We start from the raw sequence: 25691 nt of genomic DNA on the forward strand, positions 1-25691 counted from the left end.
ATACACCAAACCAAAACAGGAATAATCACAAATAATCATCATAAAATTAACATTGAAGGAGAAAAGTGCAGTATATCAAACAGACAACAGGAAATGAACCTAAAGCAGTGAGATAAGGTCTTTGCAGATCTTACAGTCTAGAGCAGGGGTGCCCAAACTCTTTTCATCCAGGGCCATGTCTTGAAAAATTTTTCGACACGGAGGGCCACAGACCAGTAGTCAATACAATGGATAATTCAGATGGGTGCATTTAACATTCTTTAAATAAGGCTTGAAATATTATTATTATTATTATTATTATTATTATTATTATTATTATTATTATTATTATTATTATTATTATCTGTATGACGATGCAATGTGATGTTATTTAGGTTATATTGGTAGAATCACTCCAATTTGCCATAAAAAGTACTGATTATGACCTGAGGGCTGCATTTGGCCCCCGAGCCATAGTTTGGACACCCCTGGTCTAGAGGGATCCTATTTGAGATTTAATTTTAATGTTGTAAACGTGAGCTAGATTTTATTATGGAGTAGTAGCAATTACATTCCGCCACCTTCTGTTCGATTAGAAAATTGCAGGCTCATATAAAATGCCCAGACGTCCATATTAACCCGGGACAGTCCCAGTTTTTAGCCCTGTCTCCCCTGCCCTAGTAGATTTAACCAAAACTAATGATTTGTCCCAATTGTATACAAGAAATGTCCCAGGTGTCGATATTTCTGACCAATCTGATATATTGTTATTTGTTGAGCCAAGAACAGCCGTGCTTGAAAATGACTAAAACGCAAAAATGTGCTATAAGTCCTTCAGGTTATCACTGAGCCATAAGTGAGATGAGAATGAACAATGTTACACGCTCTTTTCACAGTTTTGCTTATACCAACCATCGCAACCAACTGTCTCAGCTTTTAATGTTGAAAATGTGGTCACTCTATGCTCACATAGGTGCTACATGTAAAACCAATAACCTACTTTTAATTAATGCATTAGGACTCATAACTGGACAGTTTAATGATTTTTACTGTTCCTAAAAGCTTTCTTACTGCATATTTTCAAACCATGTCAAAAGAGAGAAAATAACAGCATGTCAAAGAATAAGGGGCAGTTTCAAAACTCTGTCTTATTCAAGTATATCAAAATCATTCAAGAAGGACACCAACATACCAGACTCTCAACTATGGAAATATACATCCATGCCCTCCACATATTTAGAGTCATCGCAAAACACGTTTTGTCCCAATCCTCACCCCGTAGCAGGAAAGATGGCGGCTGTGTCGCTCATTAGCCGTCCTGCTGGTGTCCTTTCAAAGATTTCATGTGAGTACCTCTAAATAGATATCATTATCGCCTTTAAAAAATAATATGGAAATGTTAAGTAGTATTGTAGATACTTAAAGACATGTTTAGACGCTTAATGCATTAGCAAAAGTCGCTATGTTGACGTGACCTTGCTAACTAGCTCTGCTAACAACCTGTCTGTGCTTACATTAGCTGCCAAGCAAAATATATGTTATAGCAATAACCACCTATGCAATTTTGTTACCATTTGTTTATCTATTAGCTATTATAACATTAATTTGAACGGCAAATAGCTTAGATGGCTTTAGATGTAATGTAAGCAACCATTTTGCCTCTCATAGTAGTCAGAATAGGCATTGCATTTGTACACAACCTTATAAATACTGCTGCTTTTGATTTACGAGTATTGCATGTATTTCTGTTGCGCACTTAAAGCAGGCAGCAGCAGCCCTGCTGTTTGGACTCTTGCCTGTGTCAGCTCGGGACAGCGGAGGGAACTGCATCATGCAGTCATACCTAAAGGCAAAGGGGGACGCTCTTCCTCCAGTGGGATAGCAGCAACCGTCTTTGGTGCTACTGGTTTCCTGGGCCGTTATGTTGTCAACAGACTCGGTAAGCTCAAAAGGTAGTATTTAAAATGACCAGATATAGTATTTCGGGGCCTTTTGTATTTTCTAAACTTAAACAACACCACACTCTGGATGACACGTTCACATGCTGCAGATACATTCTCAAACTTTTGTTTTTCTATTTGTACTAAATGTTTTCTAATCTACAGGTCGAATTGGTTCTCAGATTGTCATCCCTCACCGCTGTGATCAGTATGACATCATGTACTTGAGGCCCATGGGGGACCTTGGCCAAATTATATTCATGGTATGTAGACTGATCTCTCTGGTTTGTCACTACTGTCATAAATGTCATGTTTTTATTTAACTTGTCAAAGGAGTGGGATGCCCGAAACAAAGACTCCATCAAACGTGCTTTAGAGCATTCAAATGTTGTCATCAATTTGGTTGGTGAAGAATGGGAGACGAGGTAATTTATTATAATTTGTTGTATTGTTTATTGTTTTTTTTATTTTATCATGTAAAAATATGCAATTATTGTGATCTACAGGAACTATAGCTTCCAGGATGTTTTTGTTACCATTCCGCAGCATATAGCTCGAGCTGCTAGAGAGGCTGGCATTACCAAGTTTGTGCACATGTCTCACCTCAATGCTGATATACGCAGTCCATCGAAGTACCTGCGAAACAAGGTAACATGCTTAGTCTTAATACGACACACTGGTAATATTTCTGCTTAATCCAATATTGAAATTACATAGGCTGTTGGAGAGACCGCCGTGAGAGACGAGTTTCCCGAAGCCATCATCATGAAGCCTGCTGAGATGTTTGGGAGGGAGGACAGATTCTTCAATTATTACGCAAGTAAGATGAAACGAGTTACAACAATATTGTTTGTTTAAGTTGTTTACGAAGGTTCCCATTAGTTGTATTTTCTTCTATGGTCAGTAGGTTTGTTTCAATACATTTTCATATGCCTGTTTATTGTTGCAAATAGGGCCATTGAATAAAAATATCAAACTTTGAAGTTTCAAGGTAAGTGGCAATAGAAAAATCACATCAATTTTCTTATTAAAAATTGTTGATGTGGGAAAAAAATGGCTAAACTGTCAAATTGAGGTCACCTTTGGTGTCTCCTGTCTTCCTCCGAGATGATGCTCTGGTCTTGAGTATCCATGGTAACACAGTGGCACACAGCTGCATGAGTGGTAGACGCACGCAAACTTAATTCATTTTACAATAAAAAAAAGTTTTTGCTCAGAGCTTACTTATTATGCAGAGTGCAGGAAACTTCAATGTGAAGTGTGAAAAAGATTGAGATAATAGGCGTATTTAAAGAAGAAGGCCGGTCCCTGAAGTCCTCAGAGTGTGAGATGGTTCATATGGCACTAACATGTCGGAGATGTACTTTGGGCAGAGCTGCTTTAAAGTCTATTCTTTGAGATACAGGAAGCCAGTGCAGAGACCTGAGCACAGGACTTGTGTGCTCGTACTTCCTGGTTCTAGTCAGGACCCGAGCAGCAGCGTTCTGGATGTACTGCAGCTGTGTTAAGGCTCGTTTGGAGAGACCAGTGAGCAGGCCATTACAGTAGTCTAACCTACTGGAGGACTAGTGCATGGATAAGTCTCTCCAAGTCTGGTTTAGACATTATACTTTAGATTATTTCAATGTTCATTAGATGGTGAAAAGCTGCGGATGTTATTGATTTAATATGGCTGTTAAAGTTCAAGTCTGAGTCCATTATTACCCCTAGATTTCTAGGCTGAGGTGACTGATGACACTTCCTCTTTGTTTCTGTGGGCCAATGTTGTGTCTGAGTTTAGCTGGAGAAAGTTGTTTTTGCATCCACACACTGATCTGTTGGATGCAGTGACAGAGTGAATCCACTGATCCATATTCACCTGCTGCTGGTGAGACATAGATCTGAGTGTCATCTGCATAGTTGTGGTAGGACCCATTATTGCTGCGTATTAACTGGCCGAACAGCAGCATGTAGAGATTGAACAAAAGGGGTCCCAGGATTGACCCCTGGGGCCTCCCACAGGTCAGGGCCATTTTCTCTGAGAGACATTTTCCAATTTCAACACAGTTCTGGATAGGTCCTCCTGTCTCTGTAAGAGGATCCCATGAGCGACAGTGTCAAAGGCAGCACTCAGATCTAACAGGATTAAGATTTTTTTCCTTCATCAAAATTGAATACAGCAACCATTGTTTCATTAAAGATTTACTTCTATGGGATATTAACACAGAACATATTTTTGTTACCAGTGTTATAAAACTACTGCAGTTCGCATCAGGTTTGTGAAGTTGTTGTGTACAGTTTTGTATCGTGTTTTTGTATATTTATGGAAAACTTGTGGGAGCATGGATGATGTAGGCTTTTTTGCACAGAATCTTATAGTTGGCCATAAAGAGATCACTAAAATATTCAAACATGCATGGATGACATCTAAAACTAAGGTATGGTTTTGATGAACAAACATTATAACGGCAGAAGGCTAAAAAAAAATTTGTTTAACATAATACGCCATCTTTAATCCATTAATCGAACGTTGTCTTTTTTTGAGTAGTTAAAAATCCAAACTTCGGCCTAGTCCATAAATAATCACTGGGCTTCTATGACACATGGCTCTATGTAGCATTTACATTGCCTAATTCATTCATTTATATTCCCATTTTTCATTGCTGTTGCTGACAGCAGAGGAAGGCAATACCTAAATTCCTCATTGGAAATGGAGGTGGAGTGTATAAAATGCGTTTAACAAATGTGGAAGATGTGAAATGGTAACCATAAGGTGGCGAAAGGGACTTGCCAATAAAGCCACAAATGATCATCCAGCAACATTACCTCTTTTATTATATGTCATGCTTGTCAGAAATGGTTTTTCAGTATCATTGTTACACGTAATACTATCAGCTTTGTTTCATAACATATTTCAGATATGCGCTGGTTTGGCAATGCTGTTCCCTTGATGGCCCTGGGAAAGAAGACGGTGAAGCAGCCTGTTCATGTGAGTTTGTTCACAACATGGCAGTTTAGGGTTTCTTATGTCTGACCAGTCACTTAAAGGTTCTAAAACCATCAGATACAATGTTTGGCCAGTTTTACCATAGTGCCTTTTTAGCTTGCCTGTGTCTATGCCAAATCACTTCTTTTAAGACAAGGATGCATTTTTGTTTGCAGGTGGTGGACGTGGCAAAGGCTATTATAAACGCTGTCAGGGACCCTGACGCGAATGGCAAGACCTACGCACTTGTTGGGTAAAACTTGTTACAGTGTTACAATTAATGTAATAAAGTAGTTTTTATTAATGCTCAATTTACTTTGTTTTTTTTTTTTTCAGTCCCAACCGCTACCTGCTCCATGATTTAGTGGAATATATCTATGCTGTGGCACACCGACCCTTTGTACCTTATCCACTTCCTGCTCCACTTTATCAGTAAGCTGATATTTGGTTGCCATAAATTGCTGACTTGTTAAGGGTAACTCTTCGAAATGCTGAAAGACACGTTAGAGTTTTTAACAATCCATTTAGTGTTTTAATTGTGTCACGTTTTCTCCACTAGTAATGGGTTTGTTGTTGTTTTTTTGTGTTTTTTTTTTTTTTTTTTTATTTTAGTCTTGCAGCTAAAGTTTTCTCCATGAACCCATTTGAACCCTGGACATCCCCAGACAAAGTTGACAGAGTAAGGAAATACTGTGTGTGACTACAAAGTGTGTGCTTTTAGATGTTAAAGAACAATATTTAATTGTGCTTCTGTTTCAGTTTCATCTAACCGACATGAAGTACCCAGGTCTTCCAGGTTTGGAGGATCTGGGAATTACTCCCTCCTCAGTAGAACAAAAGGCAATAGAGATCCTGCGCCGCCATCGCCGCTTCCGATATCTTGAAGCTGAACTGGATGAGACGAAGCCAGCCAAGACGGTCAACTTTTAATAAAAGATCATGGTTGATTATACATTTCTCAACATTAACTGAGCTGCAGGAGGATTATCGCCCCTATTAATGCTTTGTCTTTAAATGTATTGTGTACATAAATAAAGTTTTATCACCAATATTGTTGACTCAGTCTGTTTCTATGGTATCAGTTGTGGTTACTATAATAGTTTTTTACATATTTTATAAGACAAAGGTGATGATCATCTAAACATGTCAAAGTTCAACCCACGCTTACAAATCAAGGTGAAAAATTAGAGCTAAAACGAGGCTGTCCTGAGAAATTTGTATTTTAACTCAAGAGAGCAATTGAACAACTTCTCTTTGGTTGATACTGTCAGTGTTTCTTTGAGATAAGCAGTTATTTACTATATGCTGTAAAACAACAGGGAGTGACAGTTCAGGGGCAGAAACATGTTACTATTTACAGAGGAGGAATGAAAATGCGGGCACACTTGAAGAAAGCGGGACTTGTTGGAATACTCTTTATTTTTACATATTTGTTTTACTTTTATGCATCCTTAATCCGTTCTCCTGCTGTTCATCGGAAGGATATAGATCACAAAGATGGCCTGAAGAGTCAGTTGGACAAGATTCAAAATACACTCCAGAAACTAAGTATGGATGATCAATTATTTTGAAATGCAAACTACTGAATTTCTATTGCATAGTATTGTAAAGATATAGTAATACTAGACAACGTAAAGGGCAGGTATGGTAATATTTGCAAGCACTGTGTGATGTAATACTATTTTTCCATGTCTTCTCATTAAGCAAAATTAATTGAGGATCGAGAAATCACCCACAAGGAAGCTGAGGTACCTCAAACTGAGGCCAAACCGCAGATAAAAACAGAGAAATTGTATCCAAATTCTTTGCTTTTCACAAAATGGGGAGATGGTCTGTCAGAGAAGGAGCAGAGAGAGGCACAAGGGCTATATGAAATCTACGGCTACAATGCCTTTCTGAGCAACAGGCTACCACTGAACAGAGACCTGCCGGATACAAGACACAGCAGGTGCAATTGATACTCCCATATTATTTGACTGTTTTTAAACTATGTCACAAATGACTTATTCTTTACTGCAGATGCCTCACCAAAGATTATCCCAAAGACTTGCCTTCTCTTGCTGTGATTCTCATCTACCTGAATGAGGCTCTTTCTATAATCAAAAGAGCAATCCGGAGCATCATTGACCGCACACCTAGGCACCTACTGAAAGAAATCATTTTAGTGGATGACTATAGCACCCACTGTATGCCAAAATAAGCACAGTTCAGGTGATGGTTAATATCTGGTTCCTCAATCACTAACCTGTAGTTTTTTGTTTTTTTTAGATGACCTTAGGAATATGCTACAAGAGTATATTGATGAAATACACACAGAAAGGCCTGGCCTCATTAAGACGGTGCGCCATCAAAAGCAAATGGGACTGTCCCAGGCAAGAATCTCAGGCTGGAAACGAGCAACTGCTGATGCAGTGGCTGTACTGGATGCGCACATTGAAGCCACTGAAGGATGGTAGGTTAAACCAATGGTTCTCAACCTTGTACAACCAAGTACAGAAGTAAATATCTTTAATTGTACACCATATATTGAACTTTTACCATTATATTTTCTTGTTTTAATAATATTGATGTCTAGAATTCTCCAAAACATTCTTAAGGATGTATATTTAATACAAAGAATACTGTTTTTCAATTTCACCTTTTAAAAAAATCTGAAACCATTTCGAGTACCATCTGATAAGCGTTTGTGTACCCTGGTTTGGACACATTGGGTTAAACTATGTTTTATCTTAACATCTGAATTGACAAATCCTTAATAGCTCTGTTTTGTATAGGGCAGAGCCTTTGCTGGCCAGAATTAAAGCGGACAGGACAGTGGTGGTGTCCCCTGTGTTTGATAAAGTCCATTTTGACGACTTGCATGTGGAAAAGTATTACTCTTTTGCCCACGGATTTGACTGGGCATTGTGGTGCATTTATGAGTCGTTTAGCCCAGAGTGGTATAACGTCGGGGATGATTCACAGCCTGGGAAGTATGTAGTACATTTATGTTTATGCTCTCACAAAGTTTATGTTTGATTTTGTTTGGTCTTTCTCAAAATGATAGGAGTCCCTCTCTCATGGGAATTTTTGCAGCTGACAGAGTTTTCCTTGGGGAGATTGGAGCACTTGATGGAGGGATGGATGTCTATGGTGGAGAGAATGTGGAACTTGGGGTTCATGTGAGTAGCTATTTAAATGTGTCAAAAATTTGCCATATGGTATATACATCATACTTGGGTTTGTAGATTTTATTAGACAATATTGTTATTGTAACACTAACCCAAACCTTAAAAAAGTAGTGATGCTGTACTTGTTTTTAATGTGAAACCCTTTGTGACGTACCATAGTCCTCCTTGTCCTCCTTGTCATTATTTTAGATTTTTGCATGCTGTAGTGCCATTTTTAAGACTATTCAGCTTGTCACAACTTGTGCACGTCAAATTCTATCAATACATTAGAAATAAAATCATGTTTAATATTTCAAATAGGCACAATAAATCACAAAAAGAAGAAAAAAAAGTTTATTTGCAGTTTTTAAATGTGCAAAGGTTGTTGGCAGTAGTCCAGGAGTAGATTGTGGCAGAGACGAGGTCAGCAGTACCATTAGAGTTGAGCTGGGTTGGAGGGTGTGAGGTTTGTACCGGTCGTGTAGAGCTGAGTCAGAGACAGAGGAGCTAAGCGGGTCCAGGGAGCGGGATCTGACGAGGAGTAAAAACATCCAACTTAGAAACGAGTAACAAATGCAAAAACATTACACTGAGCAAAGCAGAGCTGTACCAGTGTGGATACACGGATGATCTGGCGCTGACGCCATGTCTCAATTCGCCAAATGCACCTTTTGAAGGTACCCTTCTAAGTACTCCTCAAAGTATAGTTTGAAGCTTCCTCAGTGTATCCGTCATCTTGCTGAAATGGGACAGGTTTACACCACGGACCGCACTTCCACCGCTGTCTTTGAGCGTGCGATACGTACATTACATACGTTTTTGTGCACGTCTCAGGACTCTCTTCTATCCTTTCCTGAGAGTCCGTTGCTTTATTGTTCCCATTACCTGTGTGGAACTCATTAAACCCTTCTGACTTTATGTTTCAGTCTCTTGGTCTTTGACGCTTACAATAGAAACGAACATTCTTACATTATTCTTATTGCAGTAATAATTTTTAATGATAATAATGTCTCTTATTGTGTAGCAATAACTTCACATTCCTTTATTCCATGTAACTCCCCTCCTTTTTAATCATCAAACACACGGCCTGTATGGATTTTTATTCAGATTTAACAGTTTCATGTCGCACTGTTCTAGATGAGGTAAACCAGTACGAACATTTGAACGTGTATTGCGCAGTGGACTCCATTTTCTTCTCTTTTTGCGTAGTCGCGGTGCATGATGGGATATAACAGTGCGCCAAGTCTGCATGGATGCACACTTCGGTTACATCCGATCTCTGTGGAAACGCAGGAAACGCAGGACACATTTTGTCTTGCTCGTTCGTCGGGTGCATTGAAATGGGACAGCCTTTGTCGCGCCGGAAATTACATGTCTGCCCTTCGATGCACACTTCTAATGGTGATTCTAAGGCCATTTTGGCGAATTGAGACTTGGGCTGTGTCCCAATTCGCCCACCTGGCCTTAGAATCACCATTGGAAGGGCGGTTCGAAGGGCAGTGACGTGATTTCCGGCGCGACAAGGGCTGTCCCATTTCACCCCACCCTACTGAATGCGGCCGACAAACCTGCCCTTCCCTTTGCACCGTTTCCATGGAGATCGGACGTAACTGAAGCCTGCATCCGTGCACACTTCACGCACTTCTATATCCCGTCATGCACCGCGCCTACGCAAAAAAGAGAAGAAAATGGAGTCCGTTGCGCAATATACGTTCAAATGTTCGTACTGGTTTACCTCATCTACAACAGTGTGACATGAAGCTGTTAAATCTGAATAAAGATCTGTACAGTGTGTTTGATGATTAAAAAGGAGTTACATGGAATAAAGGAATGTGCAGTTATTGCTAGACAATAAGAAGACATTATTATCATTAAAAATTATTACTGCAATAAGAATAATGTAAGAATCTTCTTTTCTATTGTAAGCGTCAAAGACCAAGAGACTGAAACGTAAAGTCAGAAGAGTTTAATGAGTTGCACACAGGTAAAGTGAACAATGAAGCAACGGACTCTCAGGAAAGGACAGAACAGAGTCCTGAGACGTGCACAAAATCTTCATGTGTTCCGGTACATTCCATAGGTCTGCGCCCCTCATGGGCACGTGTCATTTACTTTCGTGTTAGTAAATCAAGACACTAGCTTGATGTAGCGCTGCACTGCTAGAAAATACCTTATAATAATCAGATGAAAAGAACTGGCACGGCATAGAAGGGAAACAGTGCCCTCTACTGTTATTAAAGTGGTGTAGCCACTGGCCAAAATACCGAACCATTAAACTGCAATATCCCACTATATGTACAACTAATCAGTGTTCTCTGGTTTATAGACTATGAATGTCAAAATGATATTATTACCTCTGTCTCTGTTATTACGTTTTCACAAGGTATATTTTGTTTAAGTTATGAAGTAGCTACAATTGAGAAAAAAAAACACCTCGAACGTTATATTTGCCTATTGATATTCAATCTAAACAGAAAGAAACGGCTGTGACGACGACATCTTGACTTTTTTTCTATTAAATAATAAATCATTAAAAATAACGTACGTAATGTACGTATCGTACGCTCAAAGACAGTGGTGGAAGTGCGGTCCGTGGTGTAGGCCTGTCCCACTTCAGCAAGATGGCAGCTACACTGAGGAGGGCACATTCTCCACCGGAACCTTCAAACTGCACTTTTGAAGAGTACTTCGTAAGGACCCTTGAAGGGTGCATTTGGCGAATTGAGACACAGCCATGGCCTGAGTGTCAGGTCCTGGCTCCCTTTGTCCTCCTCAGGTGCAGCTTGATTAGTGATTAGTTGCAGGTTTGCATGGAGCCCAAATCTCCACCCAGCTCCAGGATCTGACACAGAAGGGAAGGGGAAACCAGCACAAAAAAGGCAGGACAGACTGGGATCTTGACAAATTTGGGTTTTTTTGTTTTTTGGGTTTTTTTTACATTAAAGGATGACATTTCCATATCTCTAAAAACAGCAAGTCACACCAAGTTTTTCAAATGAGATAAAAGTCATTTGAAGTTTCTGCCTGTAATACGTTTTAAGATTGAGGTGTTTTATGAGCATTAAAATAAAAACAAAACAAATATGTGGCAAAAGCTGAATATAAAGACATTTATGAATTGTGAATTGTTAAAATCTTTAAACTAATCAATTAATCCCTAAACTTGTCATTTGACCCACATGTTCCAGAATACTGAAGTTAGTTTACAATACCGTGACATAAAAAAAAGCATTGTTTACCTATTTTTTCATGTCTGCACATAATTATTTATTTATTTTTTGTTCCCAGGTATGGCTGTGTGGCGGCAGTGTAGAGGTGGTACCTTGTTCCAGAATCGCTCACATTGAACGCACTCATAAACCGTATGCCTTAGACCTCACCATCCACATGAAGAGAAATGCCTTGAGGGTGGCAGAAACATGGTTTGATCAATACAAAAAGAATGTACTCATTTCCTGGAACCTCCCTTTACAGGTAAATACATTATTACGGTACAAACGCATACGTTCTTTAAAAGTTTGTGCACAAATACATAAACAAATTCCTGAATGCTGGCGTACACAAAAAGTGGAGAGTGATATCAGAGCCCAAAAGACATTTGCAATTATATTTCATGCGTTTTCATTCCCTCTTATGTTAGCAGCAGCAATGAACAATGGAAAAGCAAATAAAGAAAGTCTCTGTACCCCGTGAATGCTATGCTAAATGTCAAGTGTTTGTTGTGAACACAATTTTACTGCAGAATGAGTCCTGTGATGGTTTATGACGTTAAAAACTGCACAGGAGAAGTTTATATTTTTAACTGCAAGGCAACAATCTGTGCAAAATACAAACAGAGGAATTTCTAGTGCTCAGAGAAGATCACTTTGCATTGGAGAAAGGAATGAAGCAAAATACAACCTTAGATATGAATTTGATGTGGGGACAACAATATAACATTCTTAAAGAAAAGCCAGTGTTCCCTAAAACTATGTGTCCTTTAATAGAAGATTATGATACTTATAATAATTGTCTATGTTTCTTAGCAGTGACTACGTTCAAGAGACTCTTGTCAGTTTCTGTTCCAAGAGGTAATTTGATTAAGGATTTAACAAGCCACCCTCAGGGTCCAACCCTGGCTGTCCAACAGAACCTAGTACATTGACAATCTAACCGGGCCAACCAAGATTTGTAATACCGGCTCATTGATCTGTCCCTATGTGTTAGTAAATATACTTCATGCTACTTTACATGTGTAAGAACACACTGGACTAGGTAGGCCACCCAAATTAAACTATTTTCTAAATTTGAGATAGAGAATTACAGATTCATGTGACAGCGACAACCCTAATAAAAAAAAAAAAAAACTAAGCTATGTAGAAATTTCCTTATAAAGGTTTTCTGCTTACCTCATTGTGTGGGTACCCTTGTTGTCACGGACATAGTCATCAACTCCACCTCGATATACCCAAAGGTACTCCAGATCACTCTGTACCATCACATTGTAAGAATGTTCGTGTCTGGTGTAAGCATCAAAAAGGACCAAGAGACAGAAACAGAAGTCAGAAGGGTTTAATGAGTTCCACACAGGTAAATGGAGCAACGGACACTCTGGAAAGGATAGGTGAAGAAGCCCTGAGATGTGCACGCTGACTTGAATTTTTCTTTCATTGTGGATCATACCTGGACGACGGAGGGATTACACAGAATTACACAGATTACACTGAATGTCATTCATAAAACTGCAAACTGGATAATTTGCAATATTTTCCTACCCTATGAATGAGAATTACAATCAAAATCCACCAGGTCAAGATTATTATTGCATGAATCCTGACATATAATCCCAGGATATTGACCCAATTTAAATGAATTGAATTTGTGTTGTATATAGTATGCATTGTGCAGGACAATAAATTGTCAATAAACTCACGCTTTAATTCAGAGCAAAATATGGATTAATACGTATATTTGTAGAATCTAATACGACACTTGTACACAGGATCATGGGATTGACATTGGTGACATAAGTGAGAGAAAGCAGCTCAAAAAGAAGCTGAAGTGTAAGCCTTTCAAGTGGTACCTGGAAAATGTGTACCCTACCCTGGAGATGTGGGATAACATTTTGGGATATGGGACTGTAAGTGGAAATATGTTCTTTAAAAATGTACAAAAATATCTAATGGGCATTTCATTTTAAAATAACTGACTTCTCAGCTCAAAAACAGTCTTTTTGAGAGGTACTGTCTGGATCAGGGACCTGTTCCAGGAACCATTCCTTTGTTGTATGAATGCAACTATGAACAGCCACAGGTAAGGCCAGCAATATTATTTAACATGACAGTTAAAGGATCTCCTTGGTTTTGTTCTTTTTTTTTTTTTTTTTTTCTGTTAGCATTGCTGCTATAACACAGAAGGAGAAGTTATAATTGGAGGGATAAAATCACACACCTACAACAACAACCGGTGTCTGATTGATCCAGGAAGTGGCAGCACACCATCACTGCAAGACTGCAAACTGGCAAGGTCCAAGAAACTGCACATGCTCTGGGATTTCAAACAAGTGAGAACCCTGACTCTAAAAATCTACATTGTCCCTCATGTCGATTATATTTGTTATAGTCGTCTTGATGCGCTATTTCAACTGTTTTTTCCGTGAAAAAATGGGATTTCTTTAAGCTTGTCCAAATTTTAAGGGAACAGACTTGTGTGTAGGTGTAAAAATACAGACCACAACCTGCAGCAACAAACTGCAAAAGTTATGATAAACCAAGATGTGACATTATAAAGAGCCCCTAGTTTTTAGTTTAAAGTAACACCTTTTATCAGTTTTGGGTCATAATTGTTACACATTCAAAGCATCAAACTGTTACATGATGTAGACGGGGCTATTTTGTGACACCGTGTAGATAAATGTTTCAAAACCATAGAGCCAACCCTGTTCTATGCTGTGTGACTGTGTGATTCATGTCTATATTTGTTGAGATTATGATCACATTAATGTTGTTTCTTTTTCTGGAATGCAACCAAGTAACACATGATGTACTGGTACAAGGGCGTGCATGAACAACGTGAAGTGTCAGTTGATTTAAAATAGACCTGAAATAATTGCTTCACCAGTAGCATGTAGCAATAAAATATTTTGGAGACAGGCTACTGCCAAAAAAAAAATACTGTTCCAACTTTTATACCATACAGAAAGATAAGTCAGTATACTGTAGTAATTATCATGCCAGGCCTAGACTTGGCACAGTCAAGGCGACTTTTACTAGATTGGTAAAGAGTTTATTTTAACAATATTTTATTTTAACAATAACAGCAATCTTTCTTTTACAGGGTGGACCGATAATAAACAGAAGCACAAAAAGGTGTTTGGAAATAGCTCAGGGGGAGAGTCTCTTCTATCAGCTCATCATTCAGCAGTGTAGTGGACAGAGCTGGAGTTTTGAACATATCATCTCAGGCCTTTAGCTGCACAAAGTCACATCTGTTACCCGTGAAGAAAACTCAATGTTAAAATCTTAACACAAAACAAGTTGATCAGCATTCATTAGGAGTATTTGTAACACTACAGCATCCTGATGTGTGCTTTCATATAACAATAAAATGCATTGTGGTGTTTTTCAGGCTTTTTTAAATTGTTTTCAAAATAAAATACTTAAAGGTGCACTATGTAACTTTTCTGTTGGGGGATCTGTCATGTTTCTTGTTTCTATCACAATGTTTGAAATTTTCCCCAGCATTATACCTGATCTGCATTTATTCAATTACTGCTGTTTTTATTGCTCAGAAATAAAATGATACACAAGCATTCTCACTAGGCCTGCCACAAGAAATACTACAGGGTGTCCATAAAGTCTATATCAATTGCCTTTGTTAATAAATTAAAAAAAATGTTAAGATATATTATATTTGTTCTTTTGTACTCAGTGGTTATAAAGGTTTTTTAATCACATTGCATTTTTTGTATTTCAAGAATCCTGTTGATTAAAGAGACATCCTTTTGAACGAACCCCTAAGAAATGGATACTCCTCAAGAGAAGGCACAATGTGTAGTTTATGGTTTATGGCAACTCAACGAAACTACATAACAGTAGTATGGAAGAGATCCACCATCACACCCATCAATTCATGCATAGCACAAGCCATTTATGGAGACAGGGACAGTGTGGATAGAAAGTGTAGTCGACCAAGAATATCTGAGGTGCCCGTATATATATATATGTATATATATATATATATATATATATATATATATATATATATATACATACATACATATATATATATATATATATATATATATATATATATATATATATATATATATATATATATATATATATATATATATATATATATATATATATATATATATATATATATATATATATATATATATATGTATGTATGTATACATGCATACACACATACATTTATTTATTTTTATTTTACAGATTTGTACATCTATAATACTTTTTGGGGATAATTCTGCTTTATAGTTTGGTTTAAGTATTCAGTATTATGTATCATCTATATTCACTTCAGCAGTACACTGCATTTCAAACTGTTATTGTGTCAAACCCAGTTCTCTCTGTAAACGGTGGCGTCATCTCACCACAGAACATGCTTTGTGCTACACTGCGGAACATCCCAGCCAAAGCAATAGTCTCTCAGTAGAGAAACAGGTGGCATGTCTTTCATCAGAAAAGTTACATAGTGCACCTTTAATCTCACATATGTAATGATCAGCCCACAGGCCCAAAGTTACCAACTAAAGTTCAAATCTGTGTCTGTGAGTAAAACGACACCGGGAGGAGCCTGAGCCGCTCCGGGCAAAGGCAGGTCATTTTCGACTGCTCTTTCGTGGAACTGTGACAATGAGGGGCGTTTTTAAGGCTGCTAAGAGGGATAATGTCCACATTAAATATGTGTTATGTTTAACAGCACACTGCAGATCGGCGTACCGTCCACAGAGGAATGGTCCTGCGTGTAACGAGGCGTTGCCAAACTCCTTGATCCTGAAGCAGAGGCCAGAGGCGGCGCTACCAATTAGGAAAAGGAGGCGTCCGGCTAGCGCCCTCAACCTTGGGCCCCCTAACCAACTGCCCACTTGATATTCTCTCAATATTATATTAGGTAAGAGTAGTTTACTTTTAAACAAGGAAATACCATCAAAATAGTATGATGATTGTCAAATTCATTGTATTTGTCAAAGCACTCCCCCCATTTTAGAATAGACTAGTCCAAGAGTGAGCACTGAGGGGAGGGCCTGTTGCAGCTGTGGTAGTTTCAAAGATGTTCACAAAATGGACAGACATTGAATTATTCCAATTGGACTTATGTTTGCTCTTTGGAGAGGCGTGAGGCTGTCTGTGTGGTGAGGTTGGCAAAATTTCTCCCTTATCTGTACTGTTCTATCTTTATTCTCTTTGTTCACTTAAAACACAGCTAATCATCAAAAAGTGTGTTCACAAAATCACAGTTCTAGCACACTTTTAGACAAACATTATGTGTGAATGATCAGTGAATGCTTTGAATACATTTAAATTACCAGCAGATTAACTGTGTGTAAGTAAATGTAACTGTAAATGACCTGGTGCATCCTCGTTGGTGCATATTAATTGTCTGTACCCAGTGCAAGATCCTTCAAAAAAGTAATTGCTTACAGTTACCCATTACTTTCCTTCCAAAATAATGATGTTAGTAACTGCATTACTGGGTAATAAAAGTAACTAATTGCCATATAAAGTAACTATTGAATTACAACAAAGCAGCAAAACATCTTCACACCTACAACTTTTTGTCCAGTTGACTGATTTAACTTTGGCTTTTACAATGGATCAGACCTGGACGACTGAGGGACTACACAGACAGTTTTGGTTATATTGATATACAAATTAGACGCCTGTAAGACGTGTGCTTTACACACTGAATCTCCTTCCTCAGTTTAGGATGAAAACCTAAACTCAAAGTGAACTTTGAACTAGTTCTGAGGAAAGTGACCGCACACTCCCGGTTCTGGAACAAAATTTCTTATTCGCTTTTCCCATAAACTTTTCAGAAAATGCAAATTTTAAATTCCAGAAGCTTCAAAAAAAAGTTCAAAAACGTAGCATTTTATAACATGTCAGAAACGGATGTTATATAAAATTATAGGTCTTGTGGTCATTAGTTACCACATTGCTGATTAACCCTGAGCAAGCTTTCAAACTTGGGGTGGGCAGTCACTATCCTCCTTGTTTCATCTCAGAACTAGTTCAAAGTCCACATTCTTTATTAGGTCTAAACTGTTTGCATCAAATTAGGTTTTGCAATCAGAATTTAGATCTCTCTGACTCAATATGAAAAAATCAATAAACAGGCCTAATTTAATCCATGATCTAAATATGTACGACAAGATGTATGACAAGGCCTAGTTGCCACAAAAGGGTAGCTGGAGGTTTCTTTTGTGCACATCAGCCTGCATGTCTGTGTAATCCCTCAGTCATCCAGATCTGATCCATAACAAATGTTTCTGTCAACTGGACAACGATTGGACCACTCCTACAACGATTTGTCTAGTTGACAGATTTAAACTTCATTTTTTATTATGGATTAGCCTGAATGTCAAAGTGCATTAGAAAAATGTCTGATGAAAAACAGCCTGACCCTGATTTGGATGTAATAGTTCCTGATGTATGTTTTATAATTGGCACACTTTTTTTTAACACTTGCGAGGACAAATGCAAAGAAAACTTAACCATAGGACACTTCTGTGTTTACTAAGATGTGTCTTTGTGTGTCAATGCTACTGCTAATTTTGAAGAATACAATGACACTACTGACTGAAATAATCTACACCTAAATATAATTCACCCTTACACAACTATAATTTTGTTGTTATGTTACATTTAATGTTTTAATAGAAGTTAGCATTAACAGTGACACATAAAGACATAACTTTCTAAAAGCAGAAGTTTCATAATTTTAACATGTTGTCAGCAACATCCACACGCAGCTCTCCTGTCCACTGCTGGATCTGTTGGTAAAAATGTCATAGATATTACATTATGTAGGAAATAGTCAAGCTGACTGTCCCACTTATTGGAACTATTGCAGCCTATTGTGCACAGAGCCAATTGTACCAGCAAAAAACAAAACAAAAATAAAAACTATTTTTAACTAAGCTAACCATAACAAATAAGATCAGAGAAATTGAAATGTGAGTGTCTTGAGAACAATGGGGAAAACAGAACAGAAAAAACCCCATTATAGATGGGGGGGCCCCAAAGTCAAATTCACCCACTTACTAACTCCGCCCCTGCCAGAGGCAGCGCTGCTGAGCTGCTCCTCTCCTCTCCTCCAGGTGCAGTGAGGCACAAGCCGATGAGCACCTTGCACTGAACATGAGAGCTGCGTGGTTGAAGAAAGCTGCCCTTGTGATGGGAGGAATTGTGATTTTTGTATACACCGGCGGGATTCTGAAGTCAAGATCAGAGAGTGGAAGTGTCAAAGATCTGGACACACCTCAACTTTTGAAAAGTTTTTCTGACCTGGAAGTGAGCATCAATAATCTGAGTAAGTTTCTATGTATTTAATAATAGGAAACAAGTGTTTTGTTTTTTGCCTTTTTGTTTTGTTTTGTTTGTTTGTTTGTTTACTTTTGTTGGTTATATTAACAGCAGGCTAATGGTGGTGTTAGGCTATGAGGAGACTGAGATTGGTAGGTTATATCATTAAAAAAAAAATCAGTTTTAACAAAAGAAGGTTATAGTCTTGAGTAACCAAATAGCCCACATACTGTTCTGTATCTTATTCTGATTAAAGATTATTACTAATTAAATGCAAATTCCTAAGTCTCTGGTTGATTTATTTTTATTTTTTTAAGTGTCTATTGTTATTTGTCACACCTATTTTATCAAGCACCCTCGTCATCTGCAGGGAATATATTGGCATATTTGAAGTAGGTGTGACAACAAAAATATCTTTGGCTTAACACACATCTCATTGATGACGGAATCCTATTTATTTTTTATGAATGAAATCTTAATAACAGAATAAGATACGGGGCAGTAATGTGTGAAACTTCCAGTTTTACACGTTAGATTCTACCAAAAACATCGTCTCTTAGGAATGCAAGAAGCTTGTTTAGGTTGATTGTTACATGAGGTTTTCTTAACATCTTAGCTTAATTTCCTAACACCTGAGCTCTTCCATGACATGCTTTTTTTTAATTTCTCTTTGTTATTTAGGCTGATTGGGACCTGATGAGTGTAAAAACAAAGAATTATCTTCTTACATTATGTAGTTTTTGAGAAAAGTGATGTAAAACGAATGTCCTCATATGTGGATGTTTTAATCATTTTGATGAAGCATTTAAATAATGATTTGTAAAAACTATTAACCTGAACCTGAAAACAGCAACATTTGTTCTGAATGTAAAAACAAAATGAGAAACAACAATTAAGCCTCTTGAAACAATGTGTCTCATGTGAAGTGCTGCTGACAGGAGCAGGAAGACATAAAACAAACAAACCAAAAATAAATAAATACAAAAAAATAGACAATGTTTTTTCAAAAAGTCTGAAAAGCTTTTTGATATCAAAGCGTTTGATGTCATCTCAGCACAATGCTGAACAACTTTCTCCAAAAATATTTTAACAAGTTAAAGTTGATAATTTTTTTTTTTAGATTTACATTAGTCCAAAATTTTTCAAATGCACGCTTCACATGCTGAGATATGGTGAGTGTCACAACCAACCCATGTAACACCCACCTCCCTTATATTTCTTATTGACTTATAAAAAGAAACTGTGGTAACTTGTTATTTTGAGATGTCTGTGTAATCCCTCAGTCATCCAGTTCTGATCCATAGTCAGTCAAGACAAAGTTTAAATCTATCAGCTGGACAAAAAGGACAAAACCCTGAGCCACAAACAAAGTAATGTAGTCTACTCCATTCAGTGTAGTGAAGAGTGCAGTGAGCGTTACACTGGAGAAACTAAGCAGCGACTCCATAAGAGGATGTACCAACACCGGCGTGAGAGCTGCTCTGGACCCCAGTCTGCTGTGCATCTCCATCTCAAAGCCACTAATGACTCCTTTGAAGATGGTGAGGTACAGATCTTAGCCAGAGAAAAGAAACTGTTTGACAGGGGAGTTAAAGAAGCTATTTTTGTTAGGAAAGACAATCCTTCATTAAACAGGAATGGGGGCCTTACACATCATCTATCCAACATCTATAAGTCCATCCTCAGATCCAAACAAAAAACAATACCAGGGTTATTAAAGGTTGAATAGAGTGGTTTCAGCTGAAGCTAGAGTCAATAGCTGTTTACAGTTTCAGTGTGGTTAGCCCCTCCCTTCAGATAGATATAAGGCAGTGACCACCAGCAATCTGACCAGAACTGAAGAAGCGGCTTGGATGAGCAGCCATACATTTTCACTCCTACAATGATTTGTCCAGTTGACAAGATTTAAACTTCATCTTTTGCTTTGTTATTTTGAGCCAACTAATATTTGATTGTAATTTGATTTGTCACCTCCCTTTCCTTTTTGTATAGACAATGCTATTCAGTCACTTGGACAAAAGCAAGATGACATGCACAAAATACTGGAAGAAGACAGAACTGTGCACAAAAACGTGGGAGGTAATCAGCCACCCCCAGAAAACAAGCAACAGGAACAAGCAAAGGTAGAAGAGAAAAAAGAACCCGGGGAGAAGAAGCCAACCAAACTGTTCCCCCAGTCGCCCTTGTTTAAGGAGTGGGGTGTCAATCTGTCTGAAGAGGAGCAGAAAGAAGCACAGGCCTTATTTGAACTCTATGGCTATAACGTGTTCCTCAGTGACCGGCTTCCTCTGGATCGAGGTCTTCCAGACACCAGGGAAAAAGGGTAAAGTCACACCAGTGACGTGCGGTGAGGTTCATGGCTGGTGAGGTACTGGTGTCACAATCAGATTTACAAACATGTAAACTTGGCCCCGGACCATTTTACCTCTCTTGACTGCATGTCACTGAGTAATACACATAATGTGGACAAACCTGATTTGACCAGTCAAGACATAACAAGATTATCAAAATATGACTCACCCATTTCACTATGTTGTTATTTGGAACAAGCCCTTTCTTGATATTTGATTGTAATGATAAAATTCCATTTTGTAGGTGTTTGACAAAGACTTACCCTAAAGATTTGCCCAGTATTGGTGTGGTCCTGATCTACCTGAATGAAGCTCTGTCTATCCTTAAGAGGGCCATCCGCAGCATTGTGAACCGAACACCAAAACATCTGCTCAAGGAGATCATAATGGTAGATGACAACAGCTCCAATGGTGGGTTCATTACAAAAAACATAATATTTAAAGTGCACATGACTTGGTAGAATTGTATCTGTGATAAATATTTATATATTTAGACATATTTTACATCAATTAAAGATAATATATAGGCCTAATATATAGAAGACCTCTATATATTAGGCCTATCAACATAAAAAAAATTCCATCCTAAATGCTTGGATGACATTTTTGTCAGTTTAAACCCTCATTCAACCCTCTGTTGTGCTATTTCGACAAGTTTTGGCCTTTAACCTTATGGGTGCTAGATAAAAGGTACGGATTTACATTTACATATGTGATCTCTGCTGCTCGAGTCTAAGCAGAAATGACTGTTTTAGTGAAATCAAATGTCTAGTCTTACCTGTCACATCCACTGTAAACTTATCTTTAAATTTATATATTTTGTCAGTAACTTAAACCAGTAAAACCCATTGCCAAAGCTTTTGTAATGCCAATATCCTCATCCTTTCAGAAAACTTAAAGGAGCCACTTGACTCTTATATAAAGACCATCCAGGAAGAATTTCCATCTCTTCGATTTACTCGAGTCAAGCACAATGAACAGCGTGGCCTTGCGTTTGCCAGAGCATCCGGCTGGAGGGCTGCTACTGCTGATGTGGTGGCGATACTGGACGCACACATAGAAGTCCATGAGCTGTGGTGCGACAACTGGAGCTTAAACAAGTTTAACTTCTGTGCTAGTTTAGATGACAAGTTCTCTGTAAAGCACTTTCAATTACTTTGTGTATAAATTGTACTATGCAAATATACTTTACGTGCCAGATACGACTTGATGATCACTTGAGATAACAGGATGCTATTTTCCATCTGTTGCCAATATCATCATTATCTATGATGGAGAAGCAGGTGGCAGGCAGCAGAAGCTTTATTTAATGTACTATGGCTGTTGAAATATAAATATAAACCTCGCCTCTTCTACATACAGGGCTGAACCTCTCTTAACTCAGATCAAGAAGGACCGCACTGTCATAGCATCCCCTGTATTTGATCGGGTGAATTTTGATGACCTTAAAGTGATCCAGTACCTCCCAGCCTCCCATGCATTTGACTGGGCCCTGTGGTGCATGTATGAGAGCTTCACACCCGAGTATTATGAACTCAAAGACAGCTCATTGCCTGGAAAGTAAGATTACACAACTGTCAAAATTGTGTCAAAGTTTTTGTGTTAAATTATGACTATGTTTCAGGAGTCCCTCTGTCATGGGAATCTTCGTTGCAGACAGACAATTTCTTGGGGAAATCGGGGTTCTTGATGAAGGCATGAAAGTTTATGGTGGAGAAAATGTTGAGCTTGGAATACGTGTGAGTAACATAATAAACAAAATATCCCTGAAGTTTGTTTTTGTTTTTTCTGCTACAAAGTCTTACAGCATACTGTCCACTGTCCTGGAGCATCAATTTAACTCCTCCAATCTGTATGCAGGCCTATGTGCGACAGTGTAGTGGTTTGTGGTTGGACAAAGAAATGGACTGGAATTAAATTTCCCATATATTTTCCACGTAGACTTTTAGGATAAAAAAAAAAAAAAAAGAAAGCGCTATACACTAACTACTTAACTTTCAATCCAAAATGACATGATTTCTCTCATTCATTTCAGTGTTGGGTAGGAAATGAGCAGTAGGATATATTGGGCTATATGTAGAATATGAGCTCAGTATCAAATGTTTTGTTCACAGGTGTGGACATGTGGTGGGAGCATTGAAGTTGTCCCATGTTCAAAGATTGCCCACATTGAGAGGAACCACAAGCCCTACATGCCAGATCTCAGCATGGCCATGAAGAGGAATGCTCTGAGAGTGGCTGAAGTTTGGATGGATGAATACAAACACAATATTAACCTTGCATGGAACTTGCCATTTGAGGTAATTGCAAACAACATACTGCACTGTACACAGTACTGTATTATGCAGTTTTTAAGATCTCAGACTATATTGCCGTGTTCTTTAGTAGTGTCTTTATTTAGTGTACAATTCATGTAATCCACAGCTCAAAGCAGCAGCTACCAAGTGTACAGGAACTTCTTATTTGAATTGGAAATTTTTATTTGAATAGACTCATAATAGTCTCAATACTCAACTGCTGTTTTGTTCACCTCTGCAGAATCACGGGATAGACATTGGTGATGTCAGTGAACGTAAAAAGCTGAGGGAGAGTCTGAAGTGCAAACCGTTCAAGTGGTATCTGGAAAATGTGTATCCTAAACTGGACCCCTGGGATAACCTGGTGGCATATGGAGGAGTAAGTTTTTACTTACCGTCTTTAAAAGTGCACTGTGTAACTTTTTTTTAAAAAACAAATTCCTCCAAAATGTCTGTAAAAAGCAAATCTGTAACTTGCCTGTTGTACCATCTGATTGTCTCTATGGAGATAAATAGCTTTAATATCATACATTCCAGATAAAGCAATAGCATGAAGACAAGCTGCACAGTGCCCCTTTAAATTTTCTAGACATGGCTATTGTGAGTTTCTAAAATCCCTGTATTTCAGATGAAGAATCTTGATGCTGATATGTGCATAGACCAAGGCCCTGTACCTGGTCACACACCCATTGCTTATCAATGCTACTACTATGGACCCCAGGTAATTTACAGGTATTTATAGATTTTATTTTATTATAAAGGAATTCAGGTTCACTATACTTTTCATTTTTTTCAAGCATGTATTCTACCGTACATCTGGTGAGCTCTACATTGGCGGCATCAAGTCTCATAAGTACAACGATAACCGCTGTTTAACGGACCAGGGCAACAAGGAGACTGAGCCAGGGCTTTTCAATTGTAGAGAGGCTATGCAGAAGAAAATGAGCATTTACTGGGATTTTTCACAGGTATGGCCAAAAATCTCAAATTAAATGTGAATTATTAATCGTATTATTTTTTGTGTTGTTTTTGTTTATTTTTCTCAGGGTAAAGAAATCAAGAACAGAGAAACAAAAAGATGCCTAGAAATTCACAATGCTAAACTTCTCATACAGGAATGCACTGGCCAAAAGTGGGAGGTGCAGAATGTCATCAAAGACTTTTAGATGTTTATTAAATACAAGTAGTACAAACTTGAGAAAAAGCTGGGAAATGTAAATTCATGTATAATGTAATGGTATGATGTTTTGATGCAAATGTTAATTGAAAAACTTTTTGACAATGCATTTTTCATAACAGGTCATTATGAGGTCAAGTGCATTTTCTTTCATAATTCTTCTTTCAGTAATCTTATCCAAAAGAAACAGATTTTGATCAATCTATATGTTTCAGGCTAATCTGTTCAGTCTAGCTGTGACTAAAATGGCCTAGTTTATTGAGAGATACCTGTTTACAATGCTGTTTTTCCACATTGTTATTCGCTGTCTTAAAATTGAATGTGTTCTGGCTGTAGACACATTTTGGAAGTAGTGCAGAATTCAGGCACTGTAGGCTCTGTCTATCTGTAACATCTTTAAAGATATTTATTTCATAAAACAGCTGAGCTGTGCTTAGAAAATGCTTTTGTATAGAATCTGAACTGTGCCTCTGTTTAACAAAGGACTTTTTTGTGTGTGTTTACATAAAATGTGGCCCTATTATTTAGTCACTTTTTGAAAACTGGTTCTACAACCTCATGTCTATTGATGTGTGACTGGTCTTTATTCTTCAATCACAATTGGATCATATTCTTGGGCTTGTACATGCAAGGATGGGGAAGTAGGTTTATACTAAAAATAGGCTACATAAAAACAAAAAAAACAACAATTGTGTCAGGTTTGCTATTCATTTGACCTTTGGACTTGTGTAGCCACTTATCCAACTTGAGACAGCTCTGAGGTAGCAATGCCTTATACACTTATTTGAATAGATCCATGCTAGACTAAGGCAAAGCACACTAAAGTGGTAAAGTAGTTAACTCTGTTAACTACTCTGGCCTTTTGTGCCACCTACTGGAAAGCTGCAGTATTGCCAAGTTTAGGGATGGTGCGTTTAGGGACTACTGGGCAGAACCATATACCTTTTAAAGTTGACCAGGTCTGATCCATAGTAAAAGGACAACTAGACAAAAAGGTTTTGTCCACTTGACAGATTTTACTTTTGGTCTTTACTTCATCGTCATAACTCTACCATAAAAATGGTGGGACATAATAGGACTAGGCTTAGGACCTGTTTAAACGGGAAATGTAATAAAGAAGATGACAGGTAGGTTAGGTTAGGTTAGGTTAGGTTAGGTTAATTAGGCAGGCCCAGAGGCTGCACAAAAGGAAACAAATAAAGAGAAACCGAATTGAATACACCCTGTGCTACACTATAATCTGTGGTAATACCGCACCCACTGCAAATGTGTTACGAATGTCCTTTAATCATCCGTCACCT

General features: G+C 38.0%; 3 protein-coding genes across 4 annotated transcripts; all 3 read left to right on the plus strand.

The window, feature by feature from the left end:
• The first annotated feature begins 1233 nt into the window (after positions 1-1233).
• On the plus strand, positions 1234-5933 carry ndufa9a (NADH:ubiquinone oxidoreductase subunit A9a). 2 transcript variants are annotated; one of them, XM_033968326.2, is made up of 11 exons: positions 1234-1324; positions 1742-1918; positions 2085-2182; positions 2253-2344; positions 2426-2567; positions 2637-2739; positions 4817-4887; positions 5061-5137; positions 5221-5316; positions 5497-5563; positions 5644-5933. In XM_033968326.2, the coding sequence occupies exons 1-11, from the start codon at positions 1270-1272 to the stop codon at positions 5812-5814; spliced, it is 1149 nt and encodes a 382-aa protein (XP_033824217.1). In that variant the 5' UTR covers positions 1234-1269; the 3' UTR covers positions 5815-5933. The 2 variants fall into 2 exon arrangements, with proteins under 2 accessions (XP_033824217.1, XP_033824218.1); XM_033968327.2 differs by having other exon boundaries at positions 1745-1918.
• A 309-nt stretch (positions 5934-6242) lies between these two features.
• On the plus strand, positions 6243-14851 carry LOC117372228 (probable polypeptide N-acetylgalactosaminyltransferase 8). Its single transcript, XM_033967994.2, has 11 exons — positions 6243-6432; positions 6589-6832; positions 6904-7070; positions 7153-7336; positions 7659-7856; positions 7931-8045; positions 11322-11507; positions 13015-13152; positions 13230-13325; positions 13408-13575; positions 14349-14851. The coding sequence occupies exons 1-11, from the start codon at positions 6252-6254 to the stop codon at positions 14481-14483; spliced, it is 1812 nt and encodes a 603-aa protein (XP_033823885.1). The 5' UTR covers positions 6243-6251; the 3' UTR covers positions 14484-14851.
• A 1451-nt stretch (positions 14852-16302) lies between these two features.
• LOC117372751 (probable polypeptide N-acetylgalactosaminyltransferase 8) lies at positions 16303-25059 on the plus strand. Its single transcript, XM_033968592.2, has 12 exons — positions 16303-16397; positions 18361-18572; positions 20558-20888; positions 21161-21327; positions 21806-21992; positions 22279-22476; positions 22541-22655; positions 23031-23216; positions 23455-23592; positions 23842-23934; positions 24011-24181; positions 24260-25059. The coding sequence occupies exons 2-12, from the start codon at positions 18401-18403 to the stop codon at positions 24377-24379; spliced, it is 1878 nt and encodes a 625-aa protein (XP_033824483.1). The 5' UTR covers positions 16303-16397; positions 18361-18400; the 3' UTR covers positions 24380-25059.
• Positions 25060-25691: the final 632 nt, after the last annotated feature.

Source organism: Periophthalmus magnuspinnatus, chromosome 6 (genome assembly GCF_009829125.3).
Source record: "Periophthalmus magnuspinnatus isolate fPerMag1 chromosome 6, fPerMag1.2.pri, whole genome shotgun sequence".
In the NCBI taxonomy this organism is placed as follows: Eukaryota; Metazoa; Chordata; class Actinopteri; order Gobiiformes; family Gobiidae; genus Periophthalmus; species Periophthalmus magnuspinnatus.

Bases quoted from the DNA above. Each gene is read 5' to 3' on its own strand.
- ndufa9a (XM_033968326.2), top strand. From the start codon at position 1,270: ATGGCGGCTGTGTCGCTCATTAGCCGTCCTGCTGGTGTCCTTTCAAAG. The intron at 1,919-2,084 runs GTAAGCTCAAAA...TCTAATCTACAG, and splicing joins TTATGTTGTCAACAGACTCG to GTCGAATTGGTTCTCAGATT. The intron at 5,564-5,643 runs GTAAGGAAATAC...CTTCTGTTTCAG, and splicing joins CCCCAGACAAAGTTGACAGA to TTTCATCTAACCGACATGAA.
- LOC117372228 (XM_033967994.2), top strand. From the start codon at position 6,252: ATGAAAATGCGGGCACACTTGAAGAAAGCGGGACTTGTTGGAATACTC. The intron at 6,433-6,588 runs GTATGGATGATC...CTTCTCATTAAG, and splicing joins AAATACACTCCAGAAACTAA to CAAAATTAATTGAGGATCGA. The intron at 7,071-7,152 runs GTATGCCAAAAT...TGTTTTTTTTAG, and splicing joins GGATGACTATAGCACCCACT to ATGACCTTAGGAATATGCTA.
- LOC117372751 (XM_033968592.2), top strand. From the start codon at position 18,401: ATGAGAGCTGCGTGGTTGAAGAAAGCTGCCCTTGTGATGGGAGGAATT. The intron at 20,889-21,160 runs GTAAAGTCACAC...TCCATTTTGTAG, and splicing joins CCAGACACCAGGGAAAAAGG to GTGTTTGACAAAGACTTACC. The intron at 24,182-24,259 runs GTATGGCCAAAA...TATTTTTCTCAG, and splicing joins TTTACTGGGATTTTTCACAG to GGTAAAGAAATCAAGAACAG.